This window comes from Pleurodeles waltl, chromosome 11 (assembly GCF_031143425.1).
Source record: "Pleurodeles waltl isolate 20211129_DDA chromosome 11, aPleWal1.hap1.20221129, whole genome shotgun sequence".
Lineage (NCBI taxonomy): Eukaryota > Metazoa > Chordata > Amphibia > Caudata > Salamandridae > Pleurodeles > Pleurodeles waltl.
In genome coordinates, this window is record NC_090450.1 from 170,501,908 (window position 1) to 170,526,360 (window position 24,453).

The 24,453-nt window shown below is 42.5% G+C and overlaps 1 protein-coding gene across 1 annotated transcript in view; it reads right to left on the reverse strand.

Annotated features, from left to right (window-relative positions):
• EIF2A (eukaryotic translation initiation factor 2A) overlaps positions 1 to 24,453 on the reverse strand; it is a 161,887-nt gene that overhangs the window by 114,365 nt on the left and 23,069 nt on the right. Inside the window, exon 3 of the mRNA XM_069213360.1 lies at positions 13,004 to 13,078. Coding sequence (XP_069069461.1) covers positions 13,004 to 13,078 — 75 coding nt within the window. The remainder of the gene's footprint in view (positions 1 to 13,003; positions 13,079 to 24,453) is intronic.

Consider the following 24,453-nt stretch of genomic DNA (forward strand, 5'->3'; position numbering starts at 1 on the left):
TTGTAGGTATCGAATCTTTCACAGTTAGTTTACCAAGATGGCAAACAATTAAGCAATGTGAAGTCAAGAGCCCTCATAAAGAAAACCTGGTGACATATCCACCTTAAAATTCCTGTAGGAAAAAAATACCTTTTTAGGAACCTTCAGTGCCAGATGGTATTTTGCATAATTAATGGCAAGGTAGTCACTGTAACTGGATTCCAGCACATTATTTTCATGAACAACAACAATCTAGTTCCGTTCTTTCAGAAATCTCTTACCAAAGGACAAAACATATTGTTGCTAATTCATTGCGAGGTCAAGGCCCAAAATATCTCCATGATAAACCCCCTTAATACTTTCTCTAGAATCGAAAATGTAGAATTGAGGTATCACTCTTTAAAATAACTCTGGTCAGGCCTAAATTTAAATATAAAACCTTGAAGCAAAATTGCCAACTAAACAACACTTTCTAGAGTTTTCAATTATCTAAAACCAAGAAATGAACTCAGTGTAATTTTATGAAGATGCTAATGTCAATGAGATAACTGGTTTTACATCTACAACAAAAACGTGTTTGGCAAAAAGCAAAAGGCTAATGCAGACGTATTTTGGCTTCGCTTTTACATAGGCAGTAAAACCATGGATGAATTGACCACTCAAAACTCTACTATCCAGAACGGAACCGGCCTTGCACCATTACTTACTGCTCAGACTCTTGACTTGTTAGAAGATAAAATCCATAACAGAGAAGGCCCAAAGTTGAGAAAGGAGACTTTCTGGCCATTAAGTGTGGTAGTTTCAAGTGATAGCTGCTCGAAATCCGTTTTTCCTTTTATTAATTTTAGGACTCCAAACTGACACTATGACATGTCAGACCAGTTAGGTTTTGCCCCCCTACAACTTAAACTAGAGAATGGGAGGATGTCTGTAAAATACATACACACACCGTAAAACGGAAAACAATGCTTTTTTATGATGTTTCTTTGTGGAAATAGGTACGTCCAGAAGTCCATCATGTGGACACAGAATAAACCAGAAACTGAAGACCAGTTTTAAAATATACATTAGAACACCACCTTTTATTAAATGAACCGTATAAATTAGGGCTTGTTTTCTGTTGAGTGAAACACTGAATGTTTCATAAAAACTATTTTACAACAATTTTACTCTAGGAGGAAGAGAAAGGGTCAGAGTTATTAAAGTGTTGTTGCTGTCCTTTCCTGTGAAACAAACGCAATATTTGTTGGTGAATAACATTTTGAACAGTATCTGTTGAATATTCGTGGTCTAATTTCTTAAAGAACCTTTATAACATCCATGATGTCCTTTTTGTATACTCGTATGTTAAAATGTAAAAAAAATGCAAGATAATGCCAGGGAATGTTTCCAAAACACCACATAATTTTCATTATCATGCGTCATAACTCAGTCAACCCTATCACATAATTTTGTCCTCCAATGAGGCATAATTTCGATGGGCCGGTTATAAACTACGGTTCCGTATCAAAACTAAGACATACAGATACTGCAATTTGTGATACTGTTTAAATTGCAATAAAATATGTTGATGCAGCCCTTTTGCCAAGGAAAAGACTAACTGAATGGTGGCTGGCATGATCGCAAAATTCAATGTGTAACTGCCCAGAAGGAATTCCTGGATTCTCTATGCCCTCCCACAGCCAGCATTGTGCTTTGCGTCTCTGTCTCCTTCAGCAGTAGAAAAGGTCACTGCAAGTATCATGCCAGGGTTCACTGGCCATAGCCTTCGGAGATCGAGGTCAGCAGATCAATAACACATACAAAGAAACATCTATCTGGCCCTGGGCTTTTATTTAACAGAACTTTGCATTCTGAGAACTATAGTTTTTATTTGATTGACATGAAGAAACAGGACTAACTTATCTGAAGATAATGATTTGTAAGATGAAAGTCTTAGACTGTGTTGATGGTGTTCGGTGTGCGCAGAGCGATCAGGTATTCTTACAGGATTGAGTGTCTTAACAAGTATTGCTTCAAAACTTCTTTGTCGCTTTCATCAGACACCATGGTCTCATCAAACTCCACACTGTTCTCCTGTGTCAATTAAGGCAGAAGACTGTGTCCCAATATCCAGTGAGCCAAGAATCTCTCTTCTGTCCTGCCTGATGCAGGTGTCCAAGCAATCACTATGCAGCAATTCTCTGCCTGCTTCCATAGCACATGATTTCTCAGCAATCTCTAACCCACATTTGTCACATGCCACTGAAAGTACCACTCCAGGCTCCATCCCTTCTTGCACTAGCTAGAGTTCTCGGTCATTCTAATTTATCACATAAAAGAGGTGAGCTTGTTTCCACCTGTAAAAGTGTGAAAATACACAATTATCTTGCATTCACAAAGCAAACCACGTCCAAAAGCAGACAGTGAGCTATCGCTTTACATGTTCTTTGTACTCATAACTTGATTTTGGAGAAGGCGGAGAAAACAGAATGGTGTGCAAGAGCAAACTGCCATGGAACTAATGGAAAGAGATAGGGTGCCATCCTATAGGGAAGTGGCTGGTGCAGTAACAGCTGGCGATACAGCCACGTCCTGTGAGACACTGTTTTAGCTACAAAGTAGAACAAGCATTTGCAATGCATTAGGGTCTCGCATTTCTCCAAGTTACAGCTATTAGCAGTTGTAAACTCCCAACCGGACTTTTAATGCCACATTAAATGGAAAAAACTGCGCGATCGCACTGCTATAGTTCACTCGTACGGACAATTGAAGACGGCATGCAGATAGAAGAACAAATAAATGCAAAAAAAGAGCGTGATCGCACTGCTACAGTTCACGCGTAGTGAACCCTATCGGCAAAAGCGCAATTATCTACGTAACTGGCAAAAGTGCAATTAACAATGTAACAGGGTTGATGTCATGCAAAGTGCTCGACTTCTGCCAAGCGAGATTGCGCGGCGAAAAAAAGATAAAAAGTAGTTCACAAACCAGATGGAAAACAGCGAGCCTCGCATGTTTTCAGTACTTGGTCTCTGCGCTCAAGGAGGGCTAAATACCGGAAAAGGCATGACTATGGGGGCCTTCCACTAATGAAAGCAAGCAGATTTTGAAAGGCAAGCCCACGAACCAATGAAAGACACTGACGTGACATGGACGTGGCTCCGAGCCCTTTTCTATCTACTAAAGCGTCTCGCGAGCGATATGCAAGCGCATGTGACGCAGACTCGACCCTAAAAATGTGTGCTTGTAATTTTTAGGTTTATTTTCTACAGAAATGTATCATAGAATGCCATTTATGTCACCAAAGTTGTGGTACATTTCTCTGGGGAAACAGAGTTGGTGTGTTTTTCCACTTGCCGCAACTCAAGTTGTTTTATCCAACTCCGATTTTGAATTCTCTAATTCAAGAACTATTCCTCTGTCATTTCCAATATAGAGCTGCATTTATTGGTCTTAGCAACCTCTTGCTTCCTTTCTTCAGTATTTCAAATGCAACCTTTGGTCCTACTCGATCTGCCATTTCTCCTTCCCCTAATTACTAATAAAAAAATAAAATGGTGTGTTCTAGCTCGCTTACACATTCAGGGATGGAAGGGCTGGGTGCTGCAGCATAGCAGATTCTCTAGTAATAAGGGTCCAGGAGGGACAGCCTGCAACATTTGCAAACTCAAGTTAATAGATACCGTGATGGACAAGAAATTGATGACTTGGCACAAGAACGGCATACATTGGTTCTGGGGGATTACTGAAGCCAGGCTTCTGATGCCTACATTACTGGCAGCGAGTGATTTCATCATAGTTTAGATGAAAGGGAGCTGAATGGCACTGTTGAATGGTTCTGAACTGACATCCTGCTGACGGCTCTCTCAGGGGGATATTAAGGCAGCAGCATGCTAACCCTGTAGCATTGAGTTTTTATTGACACCCACAGAATTAGCAGCCCCAGAGAAGAAAAATATAAACTGGTAGTACCACATCTGCGGTATGCAGAATGGATTGTCTACTCAGCAGAACCTCAGGGGCATGCAGTATAGGCCAACAAACCAAGGAAAAAGTGACTAGCAGACAAAAACACAATGGGCAGCCCACGAAGATGAAATTGAGGGTACTTAGGTTTAGACGTTTATCAGGTATAATTTTGCAGCCAGCATCCATAGGGGTTTAAGACAAGAGAAAGGGTAATACAATAAATTGCAATTGGGACCCAAGCACTTAAAAAATCAGGTGTTTTTAACAGTATGCTAAGGAAAAATAAAGAGTCTGCCTTCGTACATCTATAAAGATGTTCGTAACAGCAACCTGAGACGAGTACAGGTCCCCTCTGGAAATCAAAATGTAACAGGAGAAAGAAAGAAAGAAAGAAAGAAAGAAAGAAAGAAAGAAAGAAAGAAAGAAGAGCGAGAGAAAGAGAGGAAGAGAAGAGAGAAAGAGAGAGGAAGAGAAGAGCGAGAGAGGGGAAGAGGAAGGGAAAGGGGAAGAGGAAGAGAAAAAAAAAAAAGACTGCCTGCCAAATTTACTCAATATTCTGGATTATATGGGGAAGTGTGTGATAAAAAGAAATCACAACATTTCAGCAGAGATCAGCGGGACTGTCTAGTCATGTAAGGCTAAAACTGGTTCGGTTTCCTCCTCTCCGACGACCTTAGTATTGATGTGGGAACAGGAGTTGGAAGCATTTGAACTGCTGTTGGGTTCCAAAAGGCAGCTCTAATGGAGAACCAAAACACTATCAACCAATTATAAACCCTCAATAGTTAGAACCCCACGGTCTTGAGAATGGATTGCTTTTCGGGGTTATAGCTTACAAGATATAGAAACTTTATTACAAAGAAATAAATGTGAAAATCATGCATTGAGTACTAGATCCTGTCACAGCATACCCCAACCTCATGCAGAAAAAAATTAATATCAATGAAGCGTTGGAAAGTTTGCCATTAAGACCTATTCTTTGGCGGTGATAGTTGCAACATTAGATCATATAAATTTGATCCGTGAGGCACTGTTTGATTGTTATAGGACAACCAGCCATAGTAGGTCAGTTCAAAATCATGGAAACCACCTTGCAGAACGATCAACGTGGATAATGCACACAAAAATGGATTAAATAACGACTTGCTTGTACATCAATGCTTTTACTTACAGTGGCACAAAAACAGATGACTATCTTCCCGTGATACTGAAATTGAATGATAGGTGATTAATTGATCGAGAGATAGTTTTTCTTAAAAAGGAATCCCTATCACATGACAGGGACAGCATCCCAAATAAATAAAGAGGGTTATGTATTTGAAAAGTTAACAGATGACTGGTTAACATGTATTTGATTAAAGGGGAGTGGTTCTGGAGCTAGATCTGGTTATAAATGTATTATTCACTTTCATCTGAAATTACTGTTGTAATCCATCCCGTCAGACCCCATTTGGGGGGCACAGGGCACACAGGACCTACTGGGCCTCAATCACTGGGGTTGAGGACATTTGCCTCAATGTTCTAGGTTCTTTAATACTATGGCTCTGGAAACTGGGTCAAGTACCCCTTTAACACTTGAACTCTTAGCTGTTACAATGGCGAGCAATCACAGGCAGCTCAGAGAGACACTGTGGCAGTGCTGAAGCTCAGCGATCAACAAGCACACAAGAACACAAATGAAACTCCAGCCCAATGTCTTTACAAGAAAGAAAAGTACTTTAATACACACCAAGACGAAACACCACACCCACTGTAACAAGATGCAATTGAAAGCCTCTGGAAACTGTCCATGCGATTGTGTGCCTCTACCCACTATCCCCTACCTCCTTCCTTGAGCCTGGCTCCTTCTCCCATTTCTATGGTGGACCTCACCTTATGGGTAATACTGTAGTAGTGTTAATAAGGCACAAGTGCAGTTTGTATCACTCCTAAATAAGTGGCTCTGTTAACGGTAAAAGTCTTACCGTTCTGAGTGAATCGCTCCCTGGTGGATTTGATGAGGAGCAAGCATCTCTTCCATGCTGGCACCCTCTCTCCCAGAGAGGTTGAGAGCCAGATGTCAGTGTCTTCAGTTATTCCTGCTTTGTCTGTTAGGTCCACACTAGTTGGTGCACCCAGCAGAATCGGTGGAGCAGTCATGGTTGGACATGCAGGGAGTATCTCACCAGCCACAGTCTCTGTGACTGGCTAACTCTGGTGCATCAGTCCTTGCTGGGGCACTGATTAGACCAGATGGCACTCGCAGGTGCAGCCCCTTCTGGCTGGTCGTGAGTTTGGCAGATGTAGCCTTGCACAAGTTGGGTACCCTTGCACCCCAACCCAGGATGATCACTTTATGCAGTGGCAACCACACACAGTCTAATCCCTCAGGTAGCTGTGATCCCCACAAAGGTCGATTACACTGGGCAGTCAAGGCCATGCACATGCTGATGGTGATGTTGGATGTAATGTCTCCACACAGACCGATCAACCTTAGGAGACACAGCCTCACACAGGTTGGCTCCTGCACTGGCAGTTGCAGACCCACAGAGGCGGAGTTCAAAGAGTAATCACAGTCTCAACTGGGCCTCCGTAAATGCAGTCTCAACAAATGTAGTTTCCAGCAAGCAACGTGCATGGAGAGACTCTGGGCTTACAGACAAAGGGGTCCTCAGACAGCATGCCTCAGTCCCCCCTTCTGGGTGCCCCACAGACACCGGGGACATGCAGCACCTTGGTTCTCCAGACAGACAGTCTTCCTGCAGGATTGGCAGGTTGCTTCCATTTCTCAGTGAGCACACGGGCTTCTAGGCATTCCTCCAGAAAGAGTTCCAGACTTAGGTGATCTCCCAGTACCTCTGGGACACTGCCTGTCAAACAGCCGGAGCCTTGTTGTACAACAGTCTTCAGAGTACTACGCAGAGAGCCCCTCCCCTTGGACATTGAGGACTTGGAATTTGAACAAGTGGGTTCCCTCTTTTGTATTTACTGTTTGCACTGTAGAACCAGTTTGATGTGTTCTCCTGTCAAGTGTAATTCTAGGATCCTCCCCATACAAAATCTATGTGTACAGTGATGCTTCTCAAAGCACAGTAGTGTGCAACTTGGAGAACGTACAAAGGAGGCACAAAGAGGTGAGATATTCAAAGAGGTGAGATGATCCGTACCTGGCTGTTATCAGCAGACAAAAAGTGATCAGGGAAAGACAAGAGGACAGGTCTCACAAAAGGTTTTCGCTCTTTGCATAACAATCTCTGCAGTCCCTCGTCTGATGCCTATCATCCACCAAATGACAGTGTTCAAAAGGACTAATCAGTAGCTTCTTGCTAAGCAAAATCCCTAATCCAGTTTCTAAAGAAGTTTCGTATCCAATCCCTTCACTTCAGTGTCTAGAGCACCTCTCTCCAGCTTCAGGACATGTCAGCAATACACTTTCACTGTTTCAGGAAAAATCTCACCTACATCTTCTGAAAAGGACAGTCCATGGGTATGATACATGGAGCCTACTGGCCTCCATTATTCTTGCTCACTCAAAGACATAACATGCATGTACCACACAAGATATAATCATCAACAAGCATAACATATACCAGGGATGCTACTGAAATGACTGCAAAAGTACACAGAAGCAGAACTTTACATGAGTGGGCCAGTAGGCCTCGACTCTAGTGACACAGTTAAAACAGTACTCTGCCACCACAGTCTTTGTACTCTAGGTCAACAAGGGTGTGATTGGTGCTCACCTCTAGTTCACAAAGTAAGTCCAGAACCTATTAATGTCAATAACAACCCTAGGCCTTTACGCTTAGGCTAGCTTGGCATCAAGGGTCAAAAATCAAAAGATAGGATACAAGATACACACAGTCAGGCACTTTGGGTAAGGGAACCTGACTAACACTATGCAGAGAAATACAATAAGGTGATGGAAGAGACTCTTAAATTAATCTCAGCCGATGGCAATCACTCTGGGCCAAATTCCAGGCAACTGGTTTTCACCCAATGAGCCATTTTCGACAGAGACCCACCTTATGCACATCAGTCTTAGTACTCCTCCCATGTACTACCAGGCCATGTTTCCTCCAGATGGAAACTCAAGCAACCCCACATCGGTTTCAACCTACTCAGGCCTCCTCAGTGAGGTACAGTTTGAGTCTTATGGCACAATGAGCACGGGTCCCACATCTGAACACACCTGTTGCATTTAGGAGGCCTACAACGAAAACAAGGTAATAGAAGGAGCGTTTGAATTAATTTCAACCATTGGCAATCGCTTGGGCGTGGGGGACATTCCCTTCCCAAAAAGGTACTATACTTAAAATAGTGTTACATACCTATTAATAATTTTCTCCTGTCCTAGAACTTATAGTAAATGGGCCCCTTTCTGCTTAGTTAATTGTAAATTTACCTAATGCTTACAATAAGCTGTGGCTACCAGCAATGCGTTCAGTTACAGAAAACATACCAACTACCTATGTGTGAGGCGACAAAGTTGCTTAATTGCAGGCCATAGATAGATTAATAAAACAGAGTCATATCTTGTGGACGACAATCAACAATAAAATTGTTATGGTCATGGTTTGGAGTTTTACATTTTCTAACCCTGCTTTTAGTTCAAAATAATGGATGAACTTCTGAAAGCCTCAGTTACTAATTTGGGACCATTTACAACATTTTACAATGTACTGTGCACTATTATCTTTGAGTTTAGTAAAATCGTATCTACTATCTATCTCTGTATCAAGTGTCGGAACACGATAAGAGCACAAGAGCTAGCTGTATCAGCAAATGCAAATGCCAGAGATTACACCCTGGAAACAAAAGTGAAGCGATGTGACATTAAACTTCTGAAAGTTGTTCATTTAGGACCACTACTTGGGCTGCATTTGCATGGATGCTGTAAGGAAGGCGTCCAGAGCTCTGACTACGTATCTGGGTAGCACTCATTTATTGGGGTCCAAGAGGTGTGGGCAGGTATCAAAATGTGTTTGCAAAGCTAAATCATGGTCATAACAGCACATGATGTAGACAATGTGTCCTTTCTTTAAAAAAAAAAGAAAGAAAAACTCAGGAAATTATCACAATAAAAGGCTGAGTACACCATTTCTGCCAAAAGGGCACCTATGGCAAGATTATGATACTATGTTTACAATGCATGGCTACAACTTACACCTGACTTGTGTCTTGAAAGTTATTCCAACAACTTGTGGTTTTCACTAGATGGACAGGTCCATGAAGGAAATCAGGTCAAATTAAATTAGTAATAAATATTTGTAAACCCAACAAGAGCTGGGGGTTTAGTGCCTACTGTTGCCAAGCATGTTTCATTATTTGTCAAGATATTGTGCGTAAAGGATGGAATTGAAGTCTGTCAGCCACCTTACAGATTATTCCTCAAACAGAAATTCAGCTAGCATAGGCAGAAAAACAATGCTCCTAGATTGTATAAAAGCACAACGACAGACACCGTGGACACACCAAAGTGCAGCCAGATTCAACAGAAGAAAGATAAGAGCAATAGTCCAGTTATTTGAATTATATTTTCTATGTAATTACGCATTTATAAATAGTAAACATTTATTGCAGGCGAGTCATGTAAGGAGCCTCTTCTAATCACTCAGGCTGTAGCAAAACACTGAGTCTGGTAATGCTGATATGTTTGTTCAAAAAAAAACAAAAAAACAAAAAACACAAGGATAAACCACTGTGATCAGCGTTTCCCAGGTGCTGGACATTCTGCCAAAAAGTGGCAGATGTTCGATCCACCATATTAAGAGTGTTTTAATCTGATTGGCTCCCTAAATAGACTAACCAGAATATCAAATCCACCATCTTTTGGCAGACATCCTGCCCAGCCACACTCTAAATGTGGCCACAAGCTCATTCAGCCCTCTCTAAAGCATGTCCCTGCTTTAGCCTAAGTACTCTATAAATCACCTAAAAAAACCTTCCCAACCCAGTCGTTTTTGGTCTCTGGCTCGAGAGAGCACTGACAGAAAGCAGGGAGAGACTGAAGTACCAGAAAGAGTCAAAACCGACAAGGCGTAGAATTGTTCTTTGATTTTTTATCATGCTGTGACTGTCATAATGCTTTTTACCTTTTTCAATTTACTAAAACAGATACACCAAATCAGAACTCAGGCCGTGCAAGGTAAAAAACACAGCCACACAGGAATGATGTGCCGCTTGCAACTTTAACAGAAACGTCCATTGACAAGAACTACAGAAAAGGTACCTCTACAAGAGAAGTAAAACAATGAGGAACGCTCAGGAAGCATTAAGATGCACTGTAAATGAGAACACTGACCACACTAAGAGGCAAGGCAGGCAAGGGAACGTTCGTCTCCATGGACACCAGAATAACGGGAGTGGGGATGTATGTTCCGTCAAAAGAGGTAGCCAGAAAATGTTTATTTTAGGTGGCAAATGGCGACTGTTTGACTGTGCAAATGCACAGTGTTAATACTGGGATGCAAAAGGTGGCCATTAAAGTAATCCTAGGGGTATGAAATGTAATAAAATATATACTTGCCAATGGGACACGTTGCTTCATAAGTCTTCTGGTCCTTCAAAAAAAACCACTTGTTCCTTTGGTGCCACGTAGCGCACCGATACATTATGGCAGCAATCTCATTGTATACAAACTCCGATAATAGCAGGAGGTAGCATTAAAGCAATAGTTCTGGGATAGGAATGCGCTTTGGAGTCTGTGAAAATGTATTAACTTGCAAGTTTTAGGGGTTTTCAACAGGTTTTCTCAAATTTTTTCCCATAATGAGAAAGGTTGGAAAGTTACTCCTGACAAGGAAATTAAATGTCTTCCACAGTTGGTGAAAAATTGGTTGCAGGGAAAGTGAACTTGTGAATGCTCAACAGACTTTCACATGAGCAAATCTACACATGCATATTTGCTCGTGCTAAAATGCTGTTCACAAATATTTTCTAGGAGTACGATTTCCTGGCCTACTTCCATGAATTATTGTGAATTCAAGACAGCTGTAAATCTGCACTAACAGAAGGGTATATATCATAGGTGCACTTTTGTGATTTTATTTTATTTTTGGGAATACTAGAATGCATCAACACATTTTAGTAGATGAGGCTTCAAAGGAATAGTACCTAAAATTTCACAGTAGTTTAGCAATGTGTTTTTTCCTAGTTGCATTTTTTGTGAACACTTAACCTGAAGCAAAGACTCCTCAAGAGTGCTTTCAAGCTTCTGCAAATATTTGCATCTAATCCTGGGAGCATTATACGTAGCCTTATATTGTAAAACTTTGCAAACGTGTGTACTCATTTTTATACTGGGACCACTGTCAGCAGTGCAATCCAAACTTACATTTCCTTAAAACGCTCACCCCGATAACAAAGGCATTACATTAACGAGCCATAAATAAAGTGTTGAACAGGATTAACATATGGACACAAATATTACCTTAACTGCAGACAATGACCTTCCCTGATCCGTTATTCAGTACTGTAAACTTGGTTTGTGTTGCAGCAGGTTGGGCCTACTTGTCCCAAGGACAAGATAAACATGAAAAGCTGTTATCCTTGACCTCAAACAATATGTGCTGGGCTATAGGAATTCCTCACCCATTTCGCTATTGGATTTACAAAACAATTCTTCACTACATGTGTAAAGGGCTACAAGAGGCACACAGTCTTTCCATAGCTACATGATTTACAGAGGAATTATTCCATGTACAGAAAGTGATGTGAAAGTTACAGTTCAACATTGCGCATCCAAAGCTGGTAGCTTTTAGTCAGTGGTAGGGATGGGAGAAACTGCTAGAACAAGAATTGTTTTAATCCCTTCTGAACTGATGGTTGGATGAGGATAATCACAGAGGAAGAGGCAAGCCATACAGGTGCCATGGTGATATCCTCATGCATCATGTGCAACACCCAGAATTCAATCCCGAGATGTGAGGAGGATGGATTTGTGTGACTACTGGCACCTATCATAGTGCCATTGGGACCAAATACAGAAAGGAATATGCATTAGGAAAAATAGAAACGCTTAGCTTAACAGACATGAAAGGGAATTGGACGCTATGATTGACTTTTGGTGTGAATAAGTACATTTGATCACTGGATTTTACTAATGAGGTGAATGCAACAGGACTGTTAAGAAACCTGTAGTTAGGAGAATGGATATCAAAACTGACCGAGCCCACAAGAAGTCCATTTGCGAAGAATTTTAAATAATTGAGAATATGAAATAAATTCTTTCCTGAAATGTATACTGATGCGATGCACTCAATTGTTTATGATTTTATGTTCTTTGGATGAAGTTGCACCTTGGTAGCAGGTGCATGTGAACATTTATTTTTTTAGACTTATTTTGGAATATGGTATAGGTGTGTTCCGCTACCTCTCTTTGTGATGTATTGAGGCAGAAGATGATGGTTCGGACTATATGGTGTTTTCCATTGTACTGACAAGGAAATGGTTAATATTAGTGGACTTTTGGACTGAGCGGTGGATAAGGGATAGAGGAAGTTGGTGCAGCAATGTTGCACAGCTTTGAAAGTACTATACATTTGTGTGTTTTCCGTCTAAGAGCATGTGAGATCTAGGGATAGGATGAACAGGAGGGATTCAATACCTAACTGTAATACCACTCCCACCACTATACTAACATCATCACAGGCACACCACTCTTCTACCCCCAAAAAGCAGCATTTTACTCTTGCACAATACTGCACTACCTCCCCAAACCACTGGTCAGTGCATTACCACCTCAGAAAACCTCTCGTACGAAGTTATCATGCTTAGTTTTGTACTGCCAACCTATAGATATGCATGATTAGCCACCACTGCAGCAATTCCACCTAGCGCTACCTGTTCTCACACCACCACACTAACATTCTCCAGTTTTGTACTATAACCCATGGGATTACTCTCTTCCAAAGCTACTGTCACTCAACAACTACACAAAATGATACCAGAAAGTTGGAAAGTGTGAAAAGATGGCTATAGAAAAGTTAGCTCAGTATATAAGTACAGTCACTCAATTTCAAGATTTTTTGCTTAAGCATTCCATTATTCTATGCAAGATTTTCTCACTCAAAAACATAAAGGGAAAACTTACTTTTCTCCATTGCTCCAACTAAATAATTTTCCATCTTTGCTAAATGTAAACACTTTGCAGCTTTTACCAGAGTCCCTAAAAATAAAACACGAAACCTGTGGTTAGTGTTATGTAGCAAAAATAAATAATACAAGGACCCCATTACAAGACTTAACCTCTGCATGCACATTAAAGTAGAAAACGCTGAAAGACATTTTGAAAACTTTCAAACGCATATAAATGATGTTCAGAGCGACCTTTCAGTCTAACATTTCAATTTTCTGAAGGTATTTGAAGAAACAGGATATTAGCATACAGTAAATATATTCTGTAAGACATATAAACCTTTTATTCTGATGATGAAAAGACTACCTTCCTGCAATATTTCAAAACGTCTTGCTATATTAAGTTTTTAAATTGGAGACAGTACTGAAGTGTCTACCAAAAAGGACCCTACATATACGCAACAATAAACACAACGTAAAGTTTGATTATAAAACGTTCCACCCTCCCAGTAAATACAATGAACACGTTAAAAAAGTTAATTAGCAACATAACACCTCCATACCATCACAGCATACAAAACCATTGATGGACCATCTAGCCGAAATGTATGCCACTCATCCTAGTCCATTTTTTAATTTTTATCATAAAATGAGATAGCCTTGAGTGACGGGTCCAGAGCATTTGTTAGGCACAAACAAAAGGCAGACAGCAAGGGTGACCACTGCCTTGCCCAGACCGCATTCTGCATTCCCACTTTGCTTACCTTACTTTAGACCTTGTTTGTCCAGCATACAAGAGAAGCTAAGTTGAGGAAAGGATGGCAAATAGATCATATGACTGTAAGACTGCAGGCTTAAGAGTGCAGGAGTTACTTCAGTGAAATAAATACAACTACTTCTGTCACAAGTTCATCCTGTAATTACACATGTGAGGATTCACAACTATAGGAAATCTGAAAAGGGTGTTGTCAGAGGAACAACTGGAAGGTAGTTCAGAAAATGTGACTTACAATATCTTAACAGGGTATAGCCAGAACTGGTCATTTATGCTCCCAACACAAAACAAGCGACATTCTGGGCTACCCTGTCTGAGATGCTGGCCCAGTGGGTGGGCATACAGTGGCTACTGGGGGCGACTACAACAACCTCCTCAATGTCACCCTTGATTACTTCCATCCCCCACTTTTGACTGACCCAGCCCGTCAACATTCTCAGCAATTATCCAGTTGGACCCACCAGAGGGCATTGCTAGACGCATGGAGAACCAATAACCTGAAACTTCACCTCTATTCTCACTACTCAGTCGCCCATGATCTCTTATTAGTCTGGACAACTTTCTGTGCTCTCCAGACTTGACCCCGTGTAATACACACAGATTATCTGGGCCGTGCATATCCTGGACTTTACCTGGGACTTGCCCCCATATCCCTGTTCCCACCAGGAAGCTGCCCAAGAATGTCCTGGATGACCTGCTGTTCTGCGATTACAAACTCACTCACTTTACCAGATACTTTGAAGGTAATCACAAGACAGCCAGGAGGATGGAGTGAGATGTTTTTATTGTGGTAACCAGGGCACAATTTCTCAAAACAAAAATCGGAATTTGAAGAGAAGTATCATAGGTTCTCTGAGACGCAGACAGAGTGGTGACTAAGCTTAATAACCGACTTCTTCTAGTCGAGGTGCATCATTGGCCACCAAGAAGTGCCTTCGCCATTATAATTTCAAGGACTACTAAGCCCGGATTCACTCCTCAGGGGATAAGCCTGGCCGTTTACTAGCATGGCTGGCCGGACAGGAGTCACAAGCCCCCACTATTACAGAAATCACTTTGCATACAGGCCAGACATTATGCTCACAATCAACTATCTTGCAGGCCTTCCGTACATACTACTCTGACTTATACAGCCAGCCACCCTCCCCAACACCGGATGCAATTATGCGCTTCCTTGACCCCCCTCTCCCTCCCATCTATTAACGCAGTCCAATGGGAAGACCTTGACGGCCTAATAACTGTTGCAGAGGTGAAGCAGGCAATTCATGATCTTGCACAAAACAAGACCCTGGGACTTGATGGGTTCCCAATTGAATATTACAACCGCTTCGCACACAATCCTGGCCCACCACCTAGTTGAAGTTTACAATGAGGCCCATACAGGAGGTTCCCCTCCAGGCTCCCTGTAGGAGTCCTTACTGGTGTCTCTCTTAAAACCAGACAGAGAACCCACTCATCTAGCTTCCTACTATCCAATAGCTATTTTGAGAACAGATTATAAGATCCTGGGCATAGTTTTAGCAGACCGATATTTCAAGGTGTTCCCCAAATTGATCCACCCGGACCAAAATGGCTTTGTGCCGGGGCACAACACCTCTTATAATTTTCACCTGTTCCAAGTAATGGATCAGGCCTCGCTGCCGTATCCCCATGCGGCATGTCTGACATTAAAAAGACCTTTGATTCTCTCTCATGGGAGTAACTATTTGCAGTCCTACAGGCGAAAGGACTAGGTCCGCATCTCTTAGCCTATACCTAATTACTGTATACTAACCCCTCCTCCAGGGTGCAAGTGGGACGCCTGATCTCACCCCATTTCCTTATCAGTCGTGGAACGCAACAAGGTTGTCCCCTCTCCTCTATCCTGTTCTCCAAAGCAATGGAACCGCTGGCCCACTGCATAAGGAAGGAGAGCCGTGCCCAGGGGATTCCTCCTGCATGACGCTGTGCATGCAGTGTCCCTTTATGCAGACGATATCCTACTCTACATCTGGGACACAGTGGCCAACACCTCCTCCTTCACCATCATCTTTCATAACTTTGAAACGGCGGCATGTCTACGGGTGAACTGAGAGAAGTCCTACACCTTCCCGTTCTGAAGCAATGCCCAGCCACAGCAGGTCCTCATTGGCTCTACTTCATTAACCTGGCATGCTGCGGCCCTCTTGGAACCTAGATGTTCAACTCTACCATTTGCAAGACACCTTATTTGAGGACAATCGGATATGAGCCTACACTGCTTTGTGTTACAAGGTATGCATCTGGTAGCAACTCCCTCTAGCTCTCACCAGCAAGATAGCACTGTTGAAGATGATAATTATATTACCTTGTCAATGTGCCTGCCTTCCCTCCCGCCACTTCTTCTACCGTGATTTGAACCACTTACTGGGGGATCAGTTCTGGAACTCGGGGCGACGCCAGGTCATCCTTCGCAAATGACAATTGCCAGTTGGCCAGAAGGGTCTAGGAGCTCCATCCTTCAAATCCTATTATCTATCAGCCCAACTTCAGTGGGTGGCCTGATGGCTGGCAGGTAAAAACATGTTTGAAACGGACATAGATGATAGCCCACTCCCACACACATACTGCGACAGCTCCTACACTCTACTATCAAACTACACCACACCTGGTCCCTACATGGATGGCTAGCGTATAAATCCCTAACTAGAATCTTCCATCTAATGAACAAGACCACTACCTATGACCCCAATACCCCACTGCAGGGCCTCCCTAGCCCTCAAGTCCCATCAGCAGCGGACCAACTGTCAGACTGGCAGGCTCACGGACCTGACATGGTGGGGGCCCTCTTCTGAGATGGTCAACTCCTAATGTTTGACCAGCTCTGCCAGGACTACGCGTTCCCCCCCAACCCAAGGCCAATTTCTCACCAACAGACACCTACTGGCCTCAATGCACTCCCTGTCGGGGACCAAGAATTCACCCAAGCTCGAGGTCATACTCACCCTCTACATCATGAGGTATTGGCAACACCTTATAACCTGGCCTTACAAAGCCATCAGAGCACACAGACACACCCCTCACTCAACTCGGGCAGCGCTGGGACGAGGATCTTGGCAGGCCATTCCATGACTCTAAATGAACCAGAGCCCTGGAATCCCCAGAGATGGTCTACCGTAACGCTCGTTTTAAGAATATCCAGTACATACTCCTTCACTGGGCATACCCCCCCCCCCCCATCTGAACAGGATATTCCCCACAGCCCATCTCATCCGCCCACGATGCTCTGCTCTAGCGGCAGACCTTCAACACATGCTCTGGTCCTGCCCTGAACTAACACTCCTGGGATGGGGTCCACACTACCTTAGCCACGGTCACTGAGCTAACCACACTGAGGTTTTGGGAAGACACGGCATTGGTCCTCTTTTTCCTCCAAGGAACCAACATAATGTCCGAGCCTGCTTTGCTACCCTGGGCCTCCTACTGGCCAAACGTCTCCTGACCTGCTTTGGAAAGACCCGCTCCTCTGTCACAGGCTCAACGGCATTCAGCACTGTCCTGCTGGGGGGAGGCAGAGAGTTCCGCACGGCACTGGTAGGATGAACGTCGAATTTGGCAGCGCCCCATCGCGGTGGCATCGGATGTGATGCTATTACGATAAATACCTTCTTGGGGGGAGATTTCCCACCTTGAACTCCACCCCACTGAAACTAAAGGGCACCAGACGATCCGAGGGGAGGCCCCACTTCAGTAAAAACGGAGGGCAGCACGCCGGCGTAAGCCACTGTGGGCATTGCAGCATCACCCTCTTCTAGCTGCAAGACTCCCATTTCCCCAACCCGAACGGGCTGCTCCCACAACACCTTGCCACATGCACCCATGCTGTGATAGTGGCACCCATCCTCACCCCGGCTCCCCTCCATTAAGACGGCCCCATGCCCCTCCCCTTTCTGGTTCACTACCACCAGAAGATTAATTTTACCCTGAGGGACCAGGGACACTTAATAACTGCCTGGGTTTTTTTGCTCAGAGTTCTATTCCCCCTTCTTTTTAGTGTAGGCCACTGGGTTTATTCCCAGGTACACTTCTTTCCAACTGCAGACTACGATACTCTGAGTGCTCACCTGACTCCTGAACAGTGACCCACCACCGCGGTTCCTTGCCTTCATATGTTATACCGTACTCAGCACTCTCCACAACCTCCATGGGCAGCCCCCTCCCAGCTTCCCCTCATGCTCCTCCTGCCGCCACTTACTTGTAGTGGTGGGATTTCTCCACCAACATTATGATCTACATGGTATCTGTGAGACCAGGAGACACTCACACGACAGGTCACCACTGCATCTACATATTTCACTCCATGCTGAAATGTTGTTCCCCACCAAATGATTTATCTGTGTACTGCTATTTGCAGATTTATTAAAGCACTCCAGAAAACCTAATAAAATCTTTTTTTTTTCTTTTTTAAACAGAATTGGTTTTCTAGCCAGTAAATGCAATTCAAATGTATATTGATTATGGAAAGCACAGAGGTGTTGCCTAGTTAACTGCCTTGCAAATTATGACTTTTGAGGCACCTTGAATAAGGCCACTGTAGTGGTCTTACCACTAACCCCAAGAGTCTGAGAAAAGGGACCAATGGCCTGACTTAAATACGTTTTGAGGATGCAAACAACAAAACAAGCAAAGGAACCATGTGAGTGTACCTACAACATCCAGAATTATCCTGTGATGTATAAGTTAAAGGTGTTGCTGAAAAGGTCAGACAACAGTTCTAGTCACACATTCATATACAGAAATTACAGGTGTACCCAATTTTCCTTCTAAAATTCATATAATTTTAAGTCAACCAGGCTTGGAGCATGGTATCTGTATGGACAGACACCCTCCATGACACCTCTCTCTAGAAGCCCTGATTTTGAACAGTTTATAGGAAAGGGTATTAACACAAACTTTCAGTTTTCAGAATGGAAGTGTTCTTTTTGCTCTGGCCAAAAAGATTATTAGCTGCCTCTCAAAAGTTAATGTAATCTATTCGGGGGTGGGGGCGAAGGTCAGCCCATACCAAACACTGGGTGTTTTAATCGTTACTACAAATGCACAATGTCAATTTACATTTACAGCAGTCAGATAAATGTGCAGAGAGAGGGACAAAATACTTTCTTGTATATTTCATCTAAGCAAAGCTTCCCGTTGCATGGCATTCACATGACTGATTAAGCATGCACTTAGTAAGGAGAAAAGTAACAAGCATCAGCAAAGCTTATCGGTTTGGTCTTTTACATAGCTACAATTAACTCAAACAATTACTAGATGTCCTTTCCAACTGCAGCCCTTCAGAACTTTACTATATGTACCCCTAAAGTCGGAACCAACTGCTTAACAGGTTTGTCACAATGCTGCAATAACTGCATGGTTGCCAAATGTCTCTCTGGAGTAAAATGCTAATTCTTAAAATATCCTTCACAAAGTTGAGGGAGTGTATTCAACATAAAAATTTACATATCCAGTTCTGCTACACCAATAAAGCATTTATATTATTTCGTGAAGATGCAATTCCACAAGTTTGTTTCTAGGTGTCCCTCATAGGCCCAATGCAAACGTAATGACATTTTTTTAATTAAGTTGTAGTTCCACAACTCGTTACTAGGTGTCCCTCTAAAAGTCAAATACAAAAGCTATGAAATTCTTAATTGAAGCTGCAGTTCCAATGATTGCTACTAGGTGTCCTTCAAGTCAAATGCAAAAGAACTGACATTTTTACATCAACCTGCATTTCCACTAGTCACTAGGTTCAAAAGTGGAATGGAAATGAATAGAAATCCATTCATGAAGCTGCAGTTCCACATGTTGTTCAAATGCAAAAGCACTGAAATATGTTTATAATGCTGCAGTTGCACTTGCTGTTAATAGAAGTCTAGCTCAAGTCAGAAGCAACTGCTTCAAGTAACTTGCATCAAGCAGAAATGGGTGTTACTTTAGTATATACATTTAGATAATACTTGTGCTACTTTTACCAGTTGTGCTGGTTTTCCATTGATTTATTTGCCAACGCTGGTTCATAATAATGAGTCTGAATTACAGATTTCAATATATTTCTTGATTATTGTTTTTAAAGTTTGTGTTCACACCCTACCAGTAATAGGAATATGCATTCACTGCTAGGTATAACACAATTAAATAGGTATTTTTGGTGGTTTATATTTTGGTGTCAGGAAGGTCTTTTGTGCGCCATTATTTTTGTTATATATTGTACTCTACTAGACAGAATCAGTGTTACTGCAGCCTTGTGAAGCTTTCTCTAGGATGAGTGGTGTTAATGCAGTCTGACAATGCTGTTGCATGATTCTTTGATTTGAGGGGAGTGTTTTCTGTATACTGATAGTGCTTTTACAATACTCCTATAAGGGAGATGCTGCTCCTCCATTAATTACTACAAGGTTCTCTCAAGGTAGATGCAAGTGATTAAACGGTCAATCAAGATGCTATGGTGTGTGGCTGCAGCCTAAAAATCTGCATATGCACTCTAGCTGCTCTAATGTCTTCTGCTCATTTTCAGTAGGTTAAATAAATATACCAAAGCAGGTTTATAGTGAGGAATGGTATTGTAATTTACAATAAATGTCTTCAGATTTATGAAAATAGTTGATGTAATTCTACTATACATAGGGACTATCGATCATTGGGAAGTGCAAGTGTCTAACAATTTCTTTTTTTTGGGGGGGGGGGGGTCTATTTTTTTTAGGTCTATGCATACATATGCTAGGGCAAAATGCACATTCAAACTGAAAGCATCCAATGGCTGATGCAGGCTGGTCTGTTGATCTATACTGTTTGCTGGGGTGAGAGGGAGTATAATTTCAGTTACATGTCAAAAGACCAATGGTGAAAGAGTGTTGATTGGGCGCTCTCATACATGTATGTATTTTCTCTCCGATTCTGTTTTTGGAAAACATGAGTCTGGCAAGATAACTTCATATTTATGTGTGGCCTAAAGACAGCTTTAGTTAACAATGAAAATTCGTTGGTCTGTGTATTTTGTCTTATTGAGTTGTGTTCCAATCCTTGGCCCGAGGCCAAGCACAGAATCTACTCATTTTTGGTCCTAGAGGGAGGTCCGACATTGAAGCTGCCCGTGTATCTTTCACTTGGTACTTTATGTAATAAACCTCAGAACATGTGGTGTCCAGACTTCAGGCTTCATCAATGCATGCATTTCACCACTGGAGCCTAAACTTATTAATTATAAATTAGTTGTCAAAAGGTGTCATATAAGTATTATTTAAAATACTAACCATAAATAAAGATTAATGAACAAATACTATATCGAACGTATAAAAACGTAATTTGAAAATTTTTAACACAGTCTGTCACATTTGCCCAAAAGTTACAATTGTGTTGAGACGGAGATTACTGGAAATTCAATTTTCTTGTGAAATGAAGTAGATACTAGATTACTTTTAAAAAAAAAAACATTTTAGGAAATGGTCGATTGAGATCAGTTGTACAGAACACGCACATCCTTGATAGTTTTCTGTTAGCGCAAAATCTTATTTCATGGTCAGCAATAATTTCCTCTTAAATGTCAGAGAGAAGAAACCACAATGTGGCTTAGCATTAGTTAGAGACAAAATGAATACGTGATAATATGTTTGTCTTTCAACAACAAATAATTAAATGCTTCCTTCTGCTTACTTTCCTCCTTTAGATTTGCAAAACTATTTTTAGATGCACTACTGAATATGTAATTACTGACAGATTATGAAGTTTTCTGCAGCACTCCCTCACTTGGAGGTATGTGCGAGTTGTATATGTACATCAGGTCAAAGCTTAATTACAATGCAGAATAGAACTAAACAGCAAAATATCCCATTTTTTTGATGGTGCTCTACTTTTATAAAACAGTGCACCCATACTGTGCAAAAAAGCTAAATTACAGGAACAGAGCAAAATTTAAACCTGGACAGAATGGCGAAAAAGCTGTGCCACAGGTGGGTAGCATGATAGAAGCGAGCCAGTGTTGCAGATTGAGACTATAGGTTGCCCAATATATTACAGTAGTCTGTTGAAGGTCACTGGTGCGAACTGTTTATGCCAAGCCTGACATACAAGTTGGATGCTTTAAAATCCAGATATGCAGTGAACCTTGTGAAATTCCTTTCAATTATAAATAGCCCCATATGATGGTTTGTAAATAGCAGTGTTTTAGTTAACAGGCTGTCAGTAATATGAAGGGCCCAATATAGAGCTGGATCTGACTGAAATCATATGGCAATTGATCCTAAGCCAGAAGCGATGCCAGAGAAGGTCTGCGGGCTCTCGTTTGTCTGCTTTCGTATTGTAGGAACGTGCCCTTTTTGACATGGTCATCCACATTTTTTGCCCTAGTACTGATGCTGTTTGACTGGAAGTGTCCTTGGCCCCTGCTAACCAGGCCCCCAGTGCAAGGGCTCTTTCCCTCAAAACAAGGTAAACGTCTAATTGCATCCAATTGACAAGGAGTTTAGCACTCCTGTAAGACCCTAGTAAAGGATACCCCTGGTACCTAGGGCATAGGTACTAAAGACGGTCCCTAAGGACTGCAGCATGTAGTATGCCACACTAAGGAACCCACACTCAAACACATGCAGACTGCCATTGCAGAATGCATGAAATGGTGCAAACCATTTTGAAAACACAACATTGCACACACCATGTGTGCAATGCCCACACCCACTGCATGCAACATATCTAGGTCACCAGTACATCAGGCTTTAAAGCATTAAGGCATGGTGCATCATGAGGGCACTCCTAGTTCCATTACTAGGCATTGCAAGTGTTCAGGAAGCTATTCTGAGGACATGTACTGGAGACTGGTCATTACAAGTTACCCACCTACATGATGGCTTCACTGAAAATACTGGTGTTTGGTATCAAACACTTTGTCTTAATAAATCCATGCTGTTGTCAATAGGATTTATTATGACATCCATCCACCTTAGAGGTGCCCCTGAACACCTACTAGTCCCCTAAATATGATAGCTGACGGGTAATGACCAGCCTTCTACCACAGATGAGTTTTTGACCCCCTGCAGGTGTGCGCCTGCACTCTCAGAGGCCAGAAACAATGCCTGCTCCAGAGGAAGGTGATCACACCTCCTTTCAGCAGGATGACTAGCGTTTTAGCATATCAGACCCAGGGGCCTCAAAGCCCTTGTTGCCTTAGATATGTGATTTTGGCTTCCCCCAGTCCTGGGAAGCATCACCCCCCTGCCCTGAGGCCCATTTAGCATTAAAGCAGGCTGGAAATTAGTTATTCAGAAGGTGTGTTGCACTTCTATGCTAGTCAGACGCCTAAAGTGGGCTACTTGAAGTGGACATTCAAAGAATGGTTCACCCGTCTTGTTTTGGGGAAACTTGGAACTTTGGGTCAGGAATATGCCCACTCTCCACAGGAAATGATCATAAAGGGGGTGTAGTCACCCCAGGGGTAAGGAGCCCATTGGTTACTACCCTGCAGTCCCCTAAACGCCCATTAATTCAGTATTTAAAGGTCCCTTTGACACCAAGACTTCAGATTCATCTACTGGGAACCAAAGAGGACAAAAGAAAAGCAATCACCGTGAGAAGAGAGGACTTAAGCACCACTTGGTGCCAAACCCTGCCCTGATGTTGGAACCTCGTCAGTTGCACCAACCCAACTCGCCCAAAAACTGTGCATCCTCCCAAAGCTGTGGAGGGCTGTCCAGTGGTTCAACAACCAGGCAGCATCTCCCCCCCGCATCTCCCACCCTGCATCTGCAGGCACCGACTGCATCTGTCCAGTACAACATTTTGCTGGCCATCAGGCCCATCAAGGGAGCATCATGCTAGGAGAAGATTTTTGAGGCTCTAGGAGGTTAGACCCATCTCTCTGCTGAGTTTTGAGACGCTAGACGCTCCAGGCCCCCTGCACGAATACTCTAAGTAATAGAGCACTTGCAAAATCCAAGGCTTGTTTTTGTCCAACCCCACCACCTCCATCCACAAAACGTACCTGCACATCAAGGGACTTCAATACAGTTTTGTTTTTTCCCCTCTGCAGGTTGACCGAGAACCGTGGGAGCCAGCACCTCTGCACTCAATCCTCCCTCCAGCCTGAGTAGAAGACTTCTGCCTACATCCCCTTGACCTAGGAGTCCAGATGAGCAAATCCCTACGTTAGGTTCTGCCAGAGTTGTCCTCATGCCCCCATCCCTTGCAGGCTCTGTTGTTTTGACAGGTACCTTTAAACGTTTACTGCTGTAGCGCTCAAGTCATATAAATGTACACTATTCACATACACACTGGGTGTGCACACTTTTTCCGTAACCCTATGTCTTGTTGACTGTCCATAATGCAGACAGTGTATCAGCATAAGGGTAGGAAAACAGAGAAAGTTGAAAATGAGGGACACGTGCATCATACTACTATGTTGTGGTGTTTACACCTGGGTTACTGTGGTATAAGCTTTGATAATTTAATTGCAACTCTGAGTGTACTACAACTGGGTGTGAAGGGCGGTGTGTCCATTGCATTTTCCAGACACCCCCTTGGAATGCCCATAACCTAATGCAGGAACATCTGTATCTGAATGACTACTATGCTTAAAAACTGGCTATGTACTAATCTGTCAGTTCTGCATGCACAGTTGCAGATTTTAAGTTACAAAATAAAAGTAAGTCAGCAAAAAATGTATTTAAAAAATACATTAATCACTACAACTAACAGATAAA